At 45.5% G+C, this 19,281-nt stretch overlaps 1 protein-coding gene across 4 annotated transcripts in view; it reads right to left on the bottom strand.

Moving 5' to 3' along the window:
* The window catches only part of LOC142786893 (atlastin-3-like), a 238,491-nt gene that overhangs the window by 172,490 nt on the left and 46,720 nt on the right, over window positions 1–19,281 (bottom strand). For all 4 annotated transcript variants that reach the window (XM_075884593.1, XM_075884591.1, XM_075884590.1 and 1 more), the window contains exon 3: window positions 9,895–10,143. In XM_075884593.1, coding sequence (XP_075740708.1) covers window positions 9,895–10,143 — 249 coding nt within the window. The remainder of the gene's footprint in view (window positions 1–9,894; window positions 10,144–19,281) is intronic.

Here is a 19,281-nt window from a genome sequence, read left to right as displayed (position 1 = left end):
TTATTGTTTATTGTCTTTATTATTGTACCATCATCTTTTCGTAAAGCATCAGCACCATGCCTTTTTAAAGGGAGGGGCAATGCCACGTTACTTTCCTGAACTTTTGTTATCGCCTCGTTACACTACGTTCAACGAAAACTGCCTCCGATGTTGGACAAGCTGCGAGGCCGTAGTAGATCGTTTTATACTACGTGAACATTACATATTATTCTGGAACTTAGCCCCGCCGTGGCGGTCTAGTGGCTAAAGTACTCGGCTGCTGACCCGCACGTCGCGGGTTCAAATCCCCGCTGTGGCGGCTGCATTTTCAATGGAGGCGGAAATGTTGTAGGCCCGTGTACTCAGATTTGGGTGCACGTTAAAGAACCCCAGGTGGTCGAAATTTCCGGAGCCCTCTACTACGGCGTCTCTCATAATCATATGGTGGTTTTGGGACGTTAGACCCCACAAATCATTGAAACAAATCAATCAATTCTGGAACCTACGTCGCCTCGATAACGCTAGAATATTCGATGGCAAGGGTATGAGTGCCGACACGCGTCGCCGCTTGTCAGTAGATGAGGCCCTCCTCGCTGCTACAACGCTCTGCTTGCCGCTATCAGTGCCGGCTTCTTGCTGTGCGCTCACTTTTATACGCGAAGCATTTCTTAGCGAACTTCGGCGACTTTGAACGTATCTATCTATCTATCTATCTATCTATCTATCTATCTATCTATCTATCTATCTATCTATCTATCTATCCAGCTATCTATCTATCTATCTATCTATCTATCTATCTATCTATCTATCTATCTATCTATCTATCTATCTATCTATCTATCTATCTATCTATCTATCTGGCCGCCTACGACTGTTAGCTCTCCTAGCCGTTTCGATAATGAAGAACGTATGATGAACGTATTTGACTAGTAATAACATGAAAATCATGATATGTATGCCATGAACGCAATGATTTACATTCTAATGGTCCTGCATCTCTTGCGGTAGTTTCCTTCACATGGCATGTTGCAAAGCTGGTGTGGTATGACATGATGGCATGGCGAACACAAGCGACAGACCCTAAGACGAAAATGATGACATGCGTGTCACGTAACATGGCTACATGCCACGCTCATGATGCGCTCGCGGCCGTTTCGTTAGCGTCACATATACCAAATTTGGTATTACGGTACATGAATGGATGACGAAAATATGTAACTCGTGCAAACACGATGATCGTGAGATTTGTGTCATTTAACAACATGGCTACGTGCCACGCTCATGATGCGCTGGCGGCTGTTTCGCCAGCTCAACTTATACCCAATTTGGTATTGCGAAAGGCGAACGGATGAACAAGGCATGATACTGGTGCAAATATGATAAACATGAGATGCGTGTTATGTAACAACATGACTACATGCTACGCTCACGATGCGCTCGCGGCCGTTTCGTTAGCTTCATAGGTACCTAAATTGCGTGTTACGCAACGAGAACAGGCTACATAGATAAATGACACATCCAAACATGATGACCACGTGTTGCGTGTCATGTAACAACTGCATTTCACATGCATGATGCGCTGGCGGCCATTTTGCTAGCTTCACATATGCCAAGTTTGGTATTAGGTGACGTCAATAGACGACGAAGGTATGTGACTGGTGTAAAAATGGAATTCATGAGATGCGTGTCATGTGAGACCTTGACTACATGGCACAGTCAAGGCGCCAATACATTTCAACGTGACGCGGTGCGCGTGCTCGCCGGCGTTCATGTCGTCGCTTCACGGTGGCGTTGCCACGCCAAGCGCCGATGCTGCCATTTATTCCAAGGCACGCGCCATGCTGCATTGTTTTCACGCATGCACGTTTCAGCGCGTCTGGCGTCCCTCCGTCACGAAAAGAGGGAGACGCAGTGTTCTCTTTGTAACGCATCGGCGCGCAATGCATGTCGTATTTCACGCTGCTTGCCGTCGGGCCGCGCTGACGGACGCGGGTCACGCCTGGCCTCAGAATATAGAGTGCTCGTGTTTTGCTAACATAGCGTCGCTGTGCCCAGCGTTTGCGCACGTCAACGCTACATAGGAGTTTATTGGGCCCTTCATGATGCGCTCGCGTCCGTTTTGCTAGCTCCACATATTCCAGATTTGGTGTGACGTGACGTCAATGGATGACGAGGTATACGACTGGTGGAAACATGATACTCCGGACACGCGTCTCTTGTAAGAACATGACAACCTACCGTGCTCATAGCGTGCTTGCGGCTGTTTCGCTTCCTCCACATATACTAAATTTCTTATCACGTGACGTGAATAGTTGACAAATGTAAACGACACATCCAAACAAAATAATCAAGACACGAAAGTCATGTACGGCATCATTACCCTCCACCTCATAACGTTGTGCTGATTTTAAAGTGACATATCAACCCTTCTCATTCGTGTTTTGCATATCAGCGCTTCCTGCAGGACGTGGGATCTGCTAATTTTCTTTTCACGTAGCCGCAAGTTCAGCCCGAATGAACAGTTTTTTGTTCGACCTGCAGCCTGCTTCCTTCGTCGACGTCACGACCCCTTGAATATATACAAAATATGGTCTTACGTGACGTGAATGGATGAAGAAGGTAAACGACATGTCCAACAAGATAATCATGGCATACGTGTCATGGACAATATGACTACATGCTACACTCATAGCGCGCTCGCGGCCATTTTGCTTACTTCACAAATACGAAATTTGGTGCTAAGTGACATCAATGGATGACAAACGTAAACTCGAAACATAATGTTCATTATATTCGTGACATGCAAAACATGAGTACATGCTATGCTCATACCGCCCTCGCGGACGTTTTGCTAGCTTCGCATATACTGAATTTTGTATTACGTGACGTGAATGGATGAAGAACACAAATTCCAGTTGCAACAAGAGTAATCATGACATGGAAGTCATGTACGGCGTAGTTTAAGTCCGCTCGTAACGTTGTCCCGATTCTAAATTGACGCATTAGCCTTCATCACTCGTGCTTCGCATATCATCGATAGCCACTGTACGGGTATTCTGCCCACGTTTTTTAAATGCGAAGCATTTCTTAGCGAACTTTGGTGGTCCGTCCGTCCGTCCGTTTGTCCGTCAATCCATCCGTCCGTTCATCCATCCATCCATCCATCCATCCATCCATCCATCCATCCATCCATTCATCCATCCATCCATCCATCCATCCATCCATCCATCCATCCAGTAACCATACCGGGCCAAGCACGGCAGCCGAGACCCGCCATTCACGCACTCCGACGAAAACAGAAGAGTCGCGCACCAAGAGCCGATCCATATTGCGTCGCAAGTCAATGACCCACTCCCGATTCCGGACCCGCTCCCAATTCCGGACGCGCTCTGAATTCCGGACTCGCCTCTAGTCTCGCTCCTGCTTCAAGCCCCACTCCTTCTCCTGCGAGGAATCACGGCATCCATCAGAGATGTCCGCTCCTTCCTCATCTATACGATAACCCTACAAGAAGACTTTGCTGAGCAAATCTGTTCGCAAGGAGGTACACGCTTTCTCCGAGCAGCAGCGGGCCCCGGAACGGACCACAACCAAGGTGGCTCCTCGGAAGGTAAGTCAGTTAGAGGGTCCCCCACAGCTTGCTCCGTCCCGCCAATCACTTCCCACTAAATCCTATTAGCTCACCTAATTCTCGACCCTGATCCTCTCGCAGAAATAGCACGCCTACGTCGAGACAGGGAGGCGCGTTGCGAAAGCCTGCAAAAGCAAATGGTCGCACTGGTAGCGGTAAAGGGCACCAGTATGCAGACTGCACTCTACAGGATAGAACGCCACATGGAAATCCTTCAATTTGAGATGGTGGAGTGCATCCAGTCATGTATAGAACGCATGCTCGCACGTACCACCACCGCGGTACCAACTACCAAGACTAAATTTCATCAAATGTCTCGGCCGTCAACATCCAGTGCGAGTGCAGGGCGCTCACACCCTTACACACGTCCTTCCGTTTCCTCCTCCCGCGAAGAAGATGGCATCGCGTGACACGCCACGACTAGTGGCGTGGCAATAGAACTGCAGGGTTTTCCGGCAAAAGCTGAGTTTCCAGCACCAGAACGTAGCCGCATCCACTGACGCTCCTCATCTTATCCTCTTACAAGAACCAAACTGTCCGCCTTCTTTATCAGGCTAGAACGCGCTCTTGGGTGCTTCTCCTCTTGTGGGAGCCCGAGTTTCGAAACATGTCACATGTCGCATGCATACCACTAGTAGGGACATCACTCACCAAATTATCCAAATAATTACGCAAAGCTCAAACAGTGAAAGCTTGTTTCTACTAAATGTGTACAGTTCCCCCCGTTCGCACACGCACTGCTTTCAACGCCTTCTCACGGAATTTGAAGGTTTTAGACAAGTTCGTGTGGTGTGAGGTGTTTTTAACACTTCACATACAGTTTCAGGTTGTGTCAAATCACAGACCAAAGGAACACGCTTGTGGAATGATATTTGTAACATAAGGTATACTTTGCTAACTGACCCAGTGTACCCCACTCGCATTAGAAACAGTATATCACGTGACACCTGCCCTGACCTTACATTTACATGCAATACGGACCCGGTGCACGGTAGTGCATTGTCATCTAGAGGAGCACCTTGGCAGCGACAACTGTACTGTGGCGACAATTCTACCATTCACTGGTGCCCGGAAGACCGAGCGGCATTTACGCATTACAGACTGGGTCAAATGAAGGGGACGTCGCCGGGATCCGCCTGAGGGGCAAGGTTACGAGTGATGGCTTGACTCTCTTTCTGAAAATATAGAGGCCACCACGCACACATTATGTACTACCACCAAAACACCAGATATTGACCCACATTTGCTTCATCTTTGGGGCGCGCGCAGGGGATTGACATGGCGATGGAAACGCCAACGTCTGAATCGTAAACTGACAAAAAGAATAGATCAAATTACGCGGGAATCTGAAGGATGCGCAGCGACGCTCACCATAAATAACTGGCGAGGATTCTGCAACCGGTTTTCAGGAGCATTAGACACCACAAAAACATGGTCGATTCTTCGATCCCTCACAGATCCCACTACCACGAAAACAAAAAGATTTCGACAATTACACATCCTAATAAACGAGCATCGAGACGACCCCTCGAGACTTCTCGGTGAGCTCGAAAAACATTTCATCCCGACAGGCCCAACACCACATTGCCCGGACTATCCACACGTAGGCGAGACAAATTAATTGTTGGATGCGAATATCACGGTTGAGGAAGTACGGGTAGTGTAACAAGATCTACATCATAACACGGCCCCGGAGCAGACCACATTCGGTTTATCGCACTCCGCAACCTAAGTGATGCGAATACCGCCCACCTCACCGGTATATTCAATGAATACTGGCGCCAAGGTACGCTTCCCCAAGCGTGGCGACACGCCAATATTTCGTTGATTCTCAAGCCAGGAAAACCAGTTCAGGTTCAAAACCTATGTTCCATATCCCTGACCTCCTGCATTGGTAGGCTGATGGAGCATGTCCTTTCGCGACGTCTGCAGCACTTCTTAGAACAGCAATCCTTCTTCGCGCATTATCGATTCGGATACCGAGGTCATCTATCGGCCAAAGATGTACTGTTAGAGCTACGGGAGGAAGTTCTAGGGCCTCCATCTCACGCCCAAACGAGAGCACTCATTGCTTTAGATTTAAAGGGGGCCTTCCATGATGTTGAACATGACCTCATCCTTCGCAATTTAGCTGAGTCGCATTGTGGAACTGGAATGCATAACTACATCCGCTCATTTCTTCGGGATCGTACGGCCACTGTGGGAACGGGACCGCATCGGTCGGGTACAATCCACGTTACAGGACATGGGACACCGCCCCACCGTGGTGGTTTAGTGGCTAAGGTATTTGGCTGCTGACCCGCAGGTCGCGAGATCGAATCCCGGCTGCGGAGGCTGCATTTCCGATGGAGGCGGAAATGTTGTAGGCCCGTGTGCTTAGATTTGGGCGCACGTTAAAGAACCCCAGGTGATCGAAATTTCCGGAGCCCTCCACTACAGCGTCTCTCAAAATTATATGGTGGTTTTGAGATGTTAAACCCCACATATCAATAAATCAATCAGGACATGGGACACCACAGGGCTCCATTCTTTCGGTTCCTCCCACGTCCTCCTTTTCCATGCTTTTGTGAATGCAGACGTTGCTCTCTCTCTCTCTCTCTCTCTCAATTTGGTGTATGCACTTTTCTGCTGTGAGTGCGGAATAGCCCAGTGATACTGACTACTGACTCAGTGATTGCGACTGTGTTTTCAACGACCATCTGTAGTTTTTCGTGTGGCGGGTTTCCCATGGCAAGGCACGAATGCTCCTATGGCTTAGTTGGCACCACCCGCTACGCGTGCCCCTCGCCACTGTTATCGCCATTCGGCTAGTGCATCAGCTACTTTCTTGGTGCCCACCAGCACTTATGAAGAGTTCCGGCTCTGTCAGGACCTCCAAAGAAATGCCGCCGCTATTGTGGAACTGTAGAGAACCAGAAGCACCCCCTCCTCAGCAGCTGCTGCCGAAATCATGGCCGCTCTGGTAGTTGCTGTGCTGCCAGGACACCTGTGAGTCCGATGGCCCATTCGTAAGGGTCTTCAAGTGACCCCACCCGAGTCACCGCTAGAGTGTGCAATGCGCTCGCTTGACACCAGCGTTTGAACACTGCCTAAAGCCACAGCTTGCGAGATTATTCACTCACGAACTCCCGTAAACGATGCCGTGACGATGATGGCGGGATTTTGACTCTCCACGCAAGTGCGCGCCACGAGTACCGAGCTTTCCACATACGGACGCTTCTGGCAGCTCTAGTGCAGATTTCAGCACATATTGGTCCGTCTAGTGCAGCCTTCAGGTATTCCGCGTCTAGTGCAGATTTCAGCACATATTGGTGGAATGCCGCAATCGAGCACGGCTGCTTCGATGCCATAACTTCCACAGCATACAACTGCGGATTTTCTGAAGCAAAACCCACAACAGATGACCACGAGCACTGTCAGGAAGAAGGGCAAGTCAAAGCGCCGTGAGCCTCGTGCCACCGCCTCCAGAGTGGCCTGCGGTAAACACGTCAGGCACTACAACGTCGCAACCTTTGGTGCTCACAGGAGGTACCTTACAGTGCCAGCAGGGCAGAAAGTTATTCGCCACCAGCTACCACTCTAGCTTCGGAGAATTTAACTCTGTTGTGCTCCAGGTTTGCCACCGACGCGCAAGGGTACGCGCCGCGTTTCCTGCAATTCCCGCTGATCCAAACGTAGCAGGGACAGTTTTATTCGAACCGCCAGTACCGAGTGGTGCTGTAGAGACAAACGCCTTAGGTAGAAGAATTAAAGGCCTAAATTCCGTGTAAACTCCTATTTTACCTGCTGCCCAACCAGGCAAACAAAACTGTACCTTTTTTTGAGCAATCGAGCCACGCGTAAAGGCCGCAACTTCTTCGTCAAGAGTTGAAACAACTGCCCCGTGCAGAAACAAAGTTCCTGAAAGCTGGTGAACTTCGAAAGGGTACAGTAGCTAGGTACTTCGTTGTAGATGCGTTGTGTCAAAGTATGATAGTACAAGATCCTATTTTTTCTTCGTAGCCAGCGTGGACTTCAGTCACTTTGGCTAGCTTCTACAGCTAGCATGATTGAAGCCTATCTCCCACAGGTAAGACGTCCTCAATGTTCACTTCCGCAGTTCACCTCTGCTAACGAGATGAGCGTAGTTTATCAAGGTATCACGTTTCCCTTCGTTACCAAAAGTCCTTTAGATTGTCCTGTCTCTGCTTTCATAATTGGTTAAGCTGACACGATGACAACGAGAGCAACTCAGATGACCTCGGGCTTAGGATCGAGTCGAGCCGTTTTTCTGTGAAGAAATGAGCTGGTGTGACAGGTTCTAGGTCTCGGACGTCAAAAAAATGTGCGCGATTGACTTGAAGTTAGGAACGGTATCAACTTCTGTTTGAGTAATGATAATTTCATTCCTCATGGGGTTATACTGTACTGTGGTCATTCGCAAGGCTAGTTTGACGGATCTGACTAGATGCTCATAGGATCCTCCACACCAAGGTGCTCACTCGACGATAAACTTCCATTCACTCTTGCTGTTTCCTAAATGATTCGTGAGTTCTACCAGCTGCATGTTTCTCCAGAGGCTAAGTAGTTATTTCTTCTCTAATTTCAACACTAGGGCACTGTCGGACTATACATTCGCCGATAATCTTATTCATGAAACTAAGCGGTGAAAGACATGTAAAGAGAGCTGGAAGCAGACATGTCTTCAACCAGCTCGAGGTGAATGGCTCCGATGACCGCGCCGGTGAGGAGTACAATGTACTCTTTCTTAAACGATCAGGAAAACTTCATGAGTAGTGGTTCAGAGAAGTTGATTCCCAGAGCTTGAATTGTTTTGGCTCTATTTTACCCTGTGGGGACGCAAAGGAGTGTTTTTTTCCTGAAATGTTCTCGCATGCTGATGACAACCAATACACATTCCTTGATTACTTTCTAGACTAGCTGCCGTGCATGCAGAATCCAAAAATGCTCCCGTATTCTACGAGTGTGTCTCGTACACCAGCATGTAAATGTCGGCGATGGCACTGAGAAGCTATGGGTCCCGAGTAATGATGCCTTTTTGGAAAAACGATTGGGGGTCGCTCGTAATAGGGTTTTTCACTGTAGTTAAGACACTACTACCACTACTGTACCTGCGATACAGTAGTGGTGTAGGCTCTTCTCACAATCTGTAGCTAAGACATCCTGTAACATGCAAAATAGAGGTGTTGTCCATAAAAGTCGAAGTATTGCGTAAATGTGACGTTGTGGAGAACTTCTTACTCACTTCTGATTCCCTTTATCTCTTCCAAAACGCTTCTGCTTGAACTTGGTGCAACCAGTACATGTCAGTGCCAGCTATTTTTTGGGAGGTTAGAAATCCTGTTGCACTGGTCTTATGCTCTAGTTTGCTCTTGAATTACACGACTCAGGCAGTGATCCGGTGTAATTTATCAATTGAACGGTAATTAGCGACATGAATAATTGGTTGCCCTCACTGGGATGTTGTAGTCAGTGTAGTCAGTGGTTCGGAAACTTCTATGGGGTGTGGTTGACTGTCCTGTTTGGTCGAAAAGTCTGAAGGTGCTCTGACTTGCTGTGGCCAGTATTCGGTGCCACCTAGCTATTGTCTCTAATGTTTTCCTGGTCAGCCACCGCTTTAAACCCCACCATAATCATTCGCAAAATTGGAACTTTCCTGAATTGTATGATTCCTAATATCAACCATATGCGTTGTCCCACAGATCACCTTAAGTCCACGAACGTGAATGAAGCGTCCATACCAAGTGTACTACTTATCTCTCAACCTTATTATTTTGATATTGCCGGTCATCAGGTCGTCCGACTTGCTAATACCAACGAATCTACCAACAAATTCTACCAAAGATAAAGCTGCACTCGATCAGTATACTTAGCACCGTGGCGCTGAAGTTCACCTCGTGGGGTGACCCCAATGAATGAAAGCCCTTCGAAGGGTGATATATATTATTTTGTATAGTTGTAATGAAGCTGTTTTTCAAGATATATACACGTGACCTCTAGAATGAGATGAATGTGTGCTGCACACAATGCTTCTTTGCACCTGCGGGCAGAGGAGGATTACTTTGCGGCCTTTCGCCGCATGGAACCAGTACACTATACTGCATGGTGGTCACCGCAGGTGACCACCTTATTTTTTTTGAACTGAAATGACCACTTTTTTGTTCGTCTCAAAAAGCCATTTTCTCCAAATGTGCTCCCAATTTTTTCAACAAGGCTCTGTCTCCCGCCAAAAAGAAATTTGAGCGCACGATAGAATTAATCAGATATGCTCGAATAAAATTTACCTCATCAGGCATGTTACGGTACTGCTGCTGCTGGTCAGATTGCGCCAGAATACCGTATTCGATGAAAGCTTGAAGATGCTGCAGGTCGTTCTCCTGGATGTTCTGGGATACGTTGTAAACAAGCACAGAGCTAATCAGGGCACTTAAGGCAAAAATAGAAGAATGCACAACAGTAGCCGACTTGCAGTCGAAGGTCCCTTGGGTGTCCATCAGTACCACTGCCAGCTTCTCACCTCGAGAATTCTCCACCTGCGGAAAAGTATACACAGGTTAGACCAATAGTGAATGTGGCATTGTTTTATTACATTAACATCGCCAGCAGTCTGATTTATGTCGACTTCAAGATGAAGGGGTGTTCGAGTGATCTCTAACCAGCCACCCTTCCTATGTGAACTGGTTCCATTTCATGTCTCCAAAAAACTGTTTCTTCGCTACACCTTACCTTTGTTCATCGTTTGTGGGACTTCTTTTGAAAGTAACGAGCCCTAGGTTAGTACTTTTGTTTTTTTTCACTGTGTGATTCTCGTTCTGCCAAACCTTAGGCAGTGTGCGAGCGCCTGTTTATTTATTTATTTATTATTTATTTATTTATTACCCTCAGGGCTTACAAAAAGTGTTACAGAGGGGAGGGGCTACAACAATAGTGAATTATAAGGCACGTAAAAAACAGAAAACTCAAAGAAATAAACCAACAGCAAAAAGGCATGAGCCAAGACACGCATGTTACGTTCAATAACAAGTATCAGGTGACTGTGATCAAAAACTAAAAAAACACACTGCTAACAACAATACCAAGTATGAGGTGAAAACAACTGAAAACCACACTGCTAAGAAACAATAAGAATAAACAATACGAAGTTCAAAATTGGCGTGACACAAGTTGTCTCCATTGTTATGCAGTACCATTATAAAAAAGTAATGGCGTTGCGCGAATGAAACCTAATGCATATTGTTCCCGGTGTAGTTCAGTGACCGATGAAATTTTTTCGTTGATTTCATATACATCGTTAGTAATATTTATAATTACAAATACTCGCCTATTTATCTAAATGTCAACGAGGCAGAAGTGCGCATGTTCAAATGATGCCTGTGTGTGACGCCTTCAGCATCGTTATAATTGTGTGCTCAATTTTCCCTCTTTATGTAGAAAGACCCTGAAATCTACAAAATAACATGTGACAGTGCCCCATTCACAAGAGAAAGCAGCGCTTTTAAATAGGCTTACTGCAAGCGACCGGTTTGCCTCTTTTCTATTGCCAAAGAGAGAATTCCACAGAATGCAAGGGTAGCGCCAAGAACATTTCCAAGCTCAAGCGCGAGCAACAATTGCCGGAACCTCTCAGGGATTTGTCTTTTTTTTCACTTTATTGAGCATCACTGCAGCTTGCATATCTCGCGGTCTACTGTTTTCTTTAATAAAGCGGCTAGAACACTGTTCTGAAGACTGCCTGACAGTCAGGAAAATATCGATGCGTTTGTTTGGACGACAAGTGGCAGATTCATATTTTTCTTGCTACGTTTACTTCATTGAAACTGTCCTTCTCCAAACGAGCTTGTTTTAAAGCGCAGAATATATATATATATATATATATATATATATATATATATATATATATATATCTGCCGATACTTTCGCAAGTATTAGAAAAAATATTTATAATACAAAACATTGTCAAACAAAATGAAGCGCTTGCTGTCTTCTCGCTTGCAATGGAATTGCGCCAATACAAGATTTGAAAGCACCATAATATAAGCTCTTGATGGTATCTTGGTAGTATCTTGATAGTATGTTGATAGTGGGCACGGCAGCACTGCGAAAGCAATGTCGCCTAATATGCCGCTTCTGTTGCTCGAACAGGTTTTCTTCATCAGCGCATCACTACAAGCTGGAGAATACAGCGCATGCGTGGCCGTACCAGCTGCTGACAACGCTGTTATCAACCACGGGCACATCGTCGACGCTACCCTCGAGCGCAGGCACCCTGAAACGCGCATAGAGCGGTTCTTCGCGGGACCTATAAAGTTGGACCCCCTGCGAGCAGCGTTCGGTGGATACGGCAGCACTGCGAAAGCAATGTCGCCTAATATGCCGCTTCTGTTGCTCGAACATGTCCGTTTCTACTCAGAATGCTGTCACAAAATTGACAACAGATTTGTTGTTGTGCTGCCGTGCCCAAGTGTACTGTTCTCTGCATTTTCCTCTTTGTGCCTGCTATTGTCTGGCGATGTTGAACTCAACCCAGGTCCTCATGTGAAAGTCCTCCTAAAGAAACTGTCTGAAGGTCAGAAGTCAATTAAGGCAGATCTGAGCACTCTAGGAGAAAGAATGACTAAAATAAAAGACGCCACTCAAAAAATCAAAGATCAGGGTATAAAATAGGCCTAATAACGAAAACCATCACAAACCTTAACGTGATACTACCAAGACAAGAAGAAAGGCTATATTAATAAGCTTAAAGGATAGGAGTCGACGGATTAATCTTTTGGTCTTTGGGGTTGAAGAGGGCGAGGCAGAAACCACAGAAGACTTGGAACAAGCGGTACTGCAGGACATTTTTGTTCGCACGCTTGGCGTCGAACTAAAAACAGTTGAACGGATCCACAGAATAGGCCAAAAAGGGGGCCCTTCGCCGCGTCCGGTCATTATGAAGTTATACGACTCCTGAGAGAAGTTAACATTTTACAAAAATTGCAAAAAGCTAAAAGGCAGCAGGATATCAGTTGGGGACGACTTTTGCAAGAAAACTCTAGCCAAGCGTAAGCTACTATGGGAATCAGGAAAAAAAGAAAGAGATGCAGGAAAACGCATGCGTTCGAATTACGATAAGTTGGTAATAGACTAAGACATGTATTCCTAGGACTACGACAAAAACTGCCGAGTTAAGCTTAAGCATACAAAGAAAAAACCACATCACTCTGACGACGATGACTGATGCCATTCGCAGTCAAGTGCATGCAGCCTTCGCTTAATTAATCTAAATGCTCGGAGCCTTATGAATAAAGTTAGTTACCTAGAATATATACTAGCAAGCTATAACCCACACGTAATCACCGTCACAGAAACGTGACTGCGACCGGAAATAGCGGATAGCGAAATTGTACCACCCGGCTACAAAATATTTAGAAAAGACCGCGATACACGAGGTGGTGGTGTGGCGATCCTACTTGCAGAAGATGTTGAAGCAATTTTTATGGAAGGAATACCCCACCATGAAAGTGTATGGGTAGAAATAAAATTACGAAAAACTTCCCTTGTTTGGGGTGCCATTTACAGGCCTCCTGGCGCCCCTAGTTCATACCTAGAAAGTTTGCAGCAATACCTTGATGGTATTGCTACCCAGAATCGTAGAATGGTTATTGCGGGAGATTTCAATCTTCCTAGTATTAATTGGACCACATTCCTAACTAAATCGAAGGATGCAATAGACTGCCAACAGCTTTTAGACACGGCATTCAGCCATGACCTCACGCAGGTTGTCACTGACAGTACACGTGAAACAGGGTATCCGCATTCCATACTGAATCTAGTTTTTATTGACGGGCGAATCGACACATACAACGTTGCAATTGAACATGGATCGTCGGACCACAAACTTGTTTCAGTTGAGATAAGCATTGATGGTGACTTGCCATGCAAAAACAAAGCTTCAGGCATGTGCGCAACTTCAACAAGGCTGACGATACAAGCATAATTGATTACTTGTCGTTTTCCTTGGATGGGTTCAGTGAGAAAAGTGACGTCAATGAGATGTGGATAAGGTTTAAAGAAATTTTGTCGCCATGTATCAACAAATTTGTGCCCTTGCAAAAAAAGAAACAAAATAAACAGAATCCTTGGATGAATAGGAAGATAATACATTTGAAGAGCGCCATTAACCGCCAGAGGCAAAAAGTAAACAAAGATCAATCCAAGATACGCAATTTGTCAAGGCTTCTGCGTGCTGAACTGAAAGAATCAAAAACAAAGTATTACGAAGAAATATTGCCGACATTTATGAATACTTCCTCCCATCGTTTTTGGCGTCACTTGTCTCAGAAAGAACACCACTCAAGATGCGTGCATTCTCTTGTTGTCAATGATGAATTGGTGACAGACTGCTCTTCCATCGCTCACCTACACAACAGATTTTTCCAGTCAGTGTTTACTGCTTGTCGTGATAATGTTAATGCATCCACGTCACTTCATTCTCAGTTGTCAGTTATGCCTGACGTTAAGATCACTTATGAAGGCATCGTATCATTATTGCTGAACATGAACGTGAAAAAGTCGATTGGACCAGATGGCATACCAAATGATTTACTGCGAAGGTATGCGCAATGGGTTGCGCACTATTTATACATAATATATAATGCCTCAATAGAGCAAAAGCGTGTCGCAGACGACTGGCTTGTGACGAAGGTCGTGCCAACGCATAAGGGTGGGGACCAACAAAAGGTGGAAAATTACCGTCCAACTTCCCTCACCTGTGTATGCTGCAAGCTTTTAGAACATATTATATCCAAAGCTATGTACACGTATCTTGAGGGCACAAAAACATTTCTTCCTAATCAGCATGATTTTCGGCAGAATTTATTCACTGTAACCCAATTAATAGAAACAGTCGATGACTTCACGCGTGCCTTAAATAATAGGGTTCAGACTGACGCAATATGTCTTGACGTCTCCAAAGCTTTTGACAAGGTTCCTCACAGGAAGTTAATTAATAAGTTAGCACACCTAGGCACAAATTATAACATAATACAGTGGATAAGTGCGTACCTGACAGGCAGAACACAATATGTATAATTAAACGGCTTCAAATCTGAGTTATGAAGCGTTACCTCAGGGGTTTCAAGCCCCCCCCCCGCCTCGCATGCAAGAGGTCCGTGGTTCGAATCCCGGTACCGCGCAGTTCCCAACCGGATTAAAAAAAAATCCGCGTGTTGATGGAACTGCATTAAGAGGCCTGGGGTGCGGCCTCACCGGCAAACACCGCCGAGAACGCACTCCCTCACCAGAGAAGGATTGGCCACCCTGGTGCAGTATCTGGCCACTACCTCCCACATGATTACGTCAGATTGCGCGGCGATGGCGTAGTGGTTAGAGCATCCGCCTCGCATGCAAGAGGTCCGTGGTTCGAATCCCGGTACCGCGCAGTTCCCAACCGGATTAAAAAAAAATCCGCGTGTTGATGGAACTGCATTAAGAGGCCTGGGGTGCGGCCTCACCGGCAAACACCGCCGAGAACGCACTCCCTCACCAGAGAAGGATTGGCCACCCTGGTGCAGTATCTGGCCACTACCTCCCACATGATTACGTCAAATAACTCACGGCCCTCAGTCCCCAGCAGCTGCGAAGCAACTGACCACGGCGGCGGTCAGATCTGCAACGCAGCAGAGGGTGCTAAGAATCTCTGGATCCGGACAGGCCGCCCTTGGAACCTGAACTTGGCAACGTTTAACGCTAGAACCTTATCTAGTGAGGGAAGTCTAGCTGTACTATTCGAGGAGCTAGAGGGTGTTAAATGGGATATAATAGGGCTCAGTGAGGTTAGGAGGACAGATGAGGCCTATACGGTGCTACAGAATGGGCACGTCCTTTGCTACAGGGGCTTGGCAGACAAAAGAGAACTGGGAGTGGGGTTCTTCATTCACAGAAACATAGCTGGCAACATAGAGGAATACTATAGCATTAATGAAAGGGTGGTAGGTATCGTAATTAAACTGAATAAAAGATACAAGATGAAGGTAGTACAGGCTTACGCGCCTACATCCAGCCATGATGACGCTTCAGTTGAAAGCTTCTATGAAGACGTGGAATCGGCAATGAGTAAGGTAAAAACACAGTATACTATAGTGATGGGCGACTTTAATGCAAAGGTAGGGAAGAAGCAGGCTGGAGACCAGGCAGTTGGAGATTATGGCATCGGTACTAGAAACGCCAGAGGAGAGCTACTAGTAGAATTCGCAGAACGCAATAATTTACGGATTTTGAATACCTTCTACCGAAAACGAGAAAACCGCAAGTGGACATGGAGGAGCCCTAATGGCGAAAATAAGAACGAAATAGACTTTATAATGAGTGCACACCCTGGAATCGTGCAGGATGTGGAAGTGATTGGCAAGGTACGATGCAGTGACCATAGAATGGTACGGTCTCGAATTCGCCTAGACTTGAAGAAGGAACGACAGAACTTGATACGCAAGAAGTCAATCAATCAGCTAGCACTGAGAGGGAAAGTACAGGAATTCAGAGTGTCACTGCAGAACAGGTACTCGGCTCTCAGTCAGGAAACCAACCTTAGCGTAGATACAATGAATGATAATCTGACGAGTATCATTATGGAGTGTGCAGTGGAAGTTGGAGGCAGGGTAGTTAGACAGGACACTGGCAAGCTTTCACAGGAAACGAAGAACCTAATTAAGAAGCGTCAAATCATGAAAGTGTCAAGTACAACAGACAAAATAGAACTGGCAGAGCTTTCGAAGTTGATTAATAGACGTAAAGTATGCGATGTAAGAAGGTACAACATGGAGAGAATTGAACACGCTCTGAAAAACGGAGGAAGTGTCAAAGCATTGAAGAGGAAACTTGGGATAGGCAAAAGTCGGATGTATGCACTAAGGGACAAAGAAGGCAAAATAACTACCAATATGGATAGGATAGTTAAGATAGCGGAGGAGTTTTACAGGGATCTGTACAGTAGCCGAGACAACCATGACCTTAATACTATAAGAACTATCAGTAACCCAGATTACACCCCACCAGTAATGATAGAAGAAGTCAGAAAAGCTTTGGAGAGCATGCAAAGGGGCAAAGCTGCTGGTGAGGATCAGGTAACATCAGATCTGCTGAAAGATGGAGGACAGATTGTGTTAGAAAAACTAGCCACCCTGTTCACGAGGTGTCTCCTGGCGGGAAGAGTACCAGAGTCTTGGAAGAACGCTAACATCATCTTAATACATAAGAAAGGAGATGACAAGGACTTGAAGAATTACAGGCCGATCAGCTTGCTCTCTGTAGTATACAAGCTATTTACAAAGGTAATTGCTAACAGAGTAAAGAAAACATTAGAATTCAATCAACCAAAGGAACAAGCAGGATTTCGAACAGGCTACTCAACAATTCACCACATTCATACTATCAATCAGGTAATAGAGAAATGCTCAGAGTATAACCAACCACTATACATAGCCTTCATAGATTACGAGAAGGCGTTTGATTCAGTAGAAATATCAGCCGCCATGCAAACACTGCGGAATCAGGGCGTAGATGAAGTATATATAAACATTCTGGAAGAAATCTACAGGGGATCAACTGCTACCATAGTGCTTCATAGAGAAAGCAACAGAATACCAATAAAGAAGGGTGTAAGGCAGGGGGACACAATTTCCCCAATGCTATTTACCGCGTGCTTACAGGAGGTTTTCAGAAGCCTAGAATGGGAACAGTTAGGGATAAGAGTCAATGGAGAATACCTTAGTAACCTGCGCTTCGCCGATGACATTGCATTGCTGAGTAACTCGGGGGAGGAATTGCAACTCATGATTACGGAGTTAGACAAGGAGAGCAGAAAAGTGGGTCTTAAAATTAATCTGCAGAAAACGAAAGTAATGTACAACAACCTCGGCAAAGAGAAGCGCTTCGATATAGGTAATAGTGCACTTGAAATTGTAAAAGACTATGTCTACTTAGGGCAGGTAATAACCGCAGAACCGAACCACGAGATTGAAGTAACTAGAAGAATAAGAATGGGGTGGAGCACATTCGGCAAGCACTCTCAAATTATGACAGGTAGATTGCCACTATCCCTCAAGAGGAAGGTATATAACAGCTGTATCTTGCCGGTACTTAGCTACGGAGCAGAAACCTGGAGACTTACAAAGAGGGTTCAGCTTAAATTGAGGACGACGCAGCGAGCAATGGAAAGAAAAATGGTAGGTGTAACCTTAAGAGACAAGAAGAGAGCAGAGTGGATTAGGGAACAAACGGGGGTTAAGGATATCATAGCTGAAATCAAGAAGAAGAAATGGACATGGGCAGGGCATGTAGCGCGTAGACAGGATAACCGCTGGTCATTAAGGGTAACTGACTGGATTCCCAGAGAAGGGAAGCGGGTTAGGGGGAGACAGAAGGTTAGGTGGGCAGATGAGATTAAGAAGTTTGCGGGTATAAATTGGAAGCAGCAAGCACAGGACCGGGTTAACTGGCGGAACATGGGAGAGGCCTTTGTCCTGCAGTGGACGTAGTCAGGCTGATGATGATGATGATGACCTCCGGGGTACCGCAAGGTTCAGTTTTAGGACCGATATTATTCTTAACTTGCATAAATGACATTTTATGCGGCATAGATAGAAGTACTGCAGTGCGACGTTTTGCAGACGACTGCCTAATTTATAAAGAAATACACTGTGAAGCTGACCAAGAAACGTTTAATGATATTCTTGATGCTGTCAGTAATTGGTGCACTGAATCTAAAATGGAAATAAATCAAACTAAAACAGTTGCTTTGCGCGTCACAAACAAAAGTAAGTGTGTCTTTTATTCCAATTACACTCCATGTTCTACCCGCCAGTCTACTGTCAATGAAATAAAATAATTAGGTGTAACACTATCCAGTAATCTAAACTGGAGGATCCATTTGGAAAAAAAATTGTGCGGTGGCGGAAAGAAAACTATGGTACTTGCGAAGAAAATCAAGACTTGCTACGACTCCCGTTAAGCCAGCAGCATATCTTACGTATATTCGGCCAACATTGGAATATGCCAGCATTGTGTGGGATCCCTCGGAAATCGGCCTCATTAATATTCTAGAAAGAGTACAAAGGCAAGCTGCCAGGTTTATTCTTTCAAAGTACTCCTCGACTGAGTCCGTAACAGAAATGCTACGCTCTCTTCAACTGCCCACTTTCGCTGAACGACGGCAATTGGCAAGGATGAAGTTCTTATTTTTATTCTCAAAATATAAATTAATCATAAACACAACAAAATACTTAACGCCACGCCGCGGAAGAAACCTGAGAAGTGTAAACGATTACACATACGAAGTGCCACGACAGCGTGTCAATGTATATGTGAATTTATTTTTTCCAAAAACAATTCGTCAGTGGAATGCTTTGCCATTACCACTGGTTCATTGTGATTCATTAGAAGAGTTTGAGGAAGGGCTCAATGATATTTTTCGGTAAGCATGGTCTACTATGTTAATTTATTGCAATTTATTTGTATACTTACTACGACTGCACTGTTTTTCCTTCAGTCTCAAAGCCGGTGTTTCTTATGTATGTCAAGTAACATTTCTAAGCTCATGTGTTGCTGTTTAAATTGCTTTATGATTTGAATGTCTTGATATTTGACATTGTTAGTATGTCCCACCCCTGTAACAGCCGAAAGGCTAACAGTATTTG

The sequence above is a fragment of the Rhipicephalus microplus genome, unplaced genomic scaffold (genome assembly GCF_043290135.1).
Source record: "Rhipicephalus microplus isolate Deutch F79 unplaced genomic scaffold, USDA_Rmic scaffold_38, whole genome shotgun sequence".
Lineage (NCBI taxonomy): Eukaryota > Metazoa > Arthropoda > Arachnida > Ixodida > Ixodidae > Rhipicephalus > Rhipicephalus microplus.
This window is presented reverse-complemented; position numbering and strand designations above follow the sequence as displayed.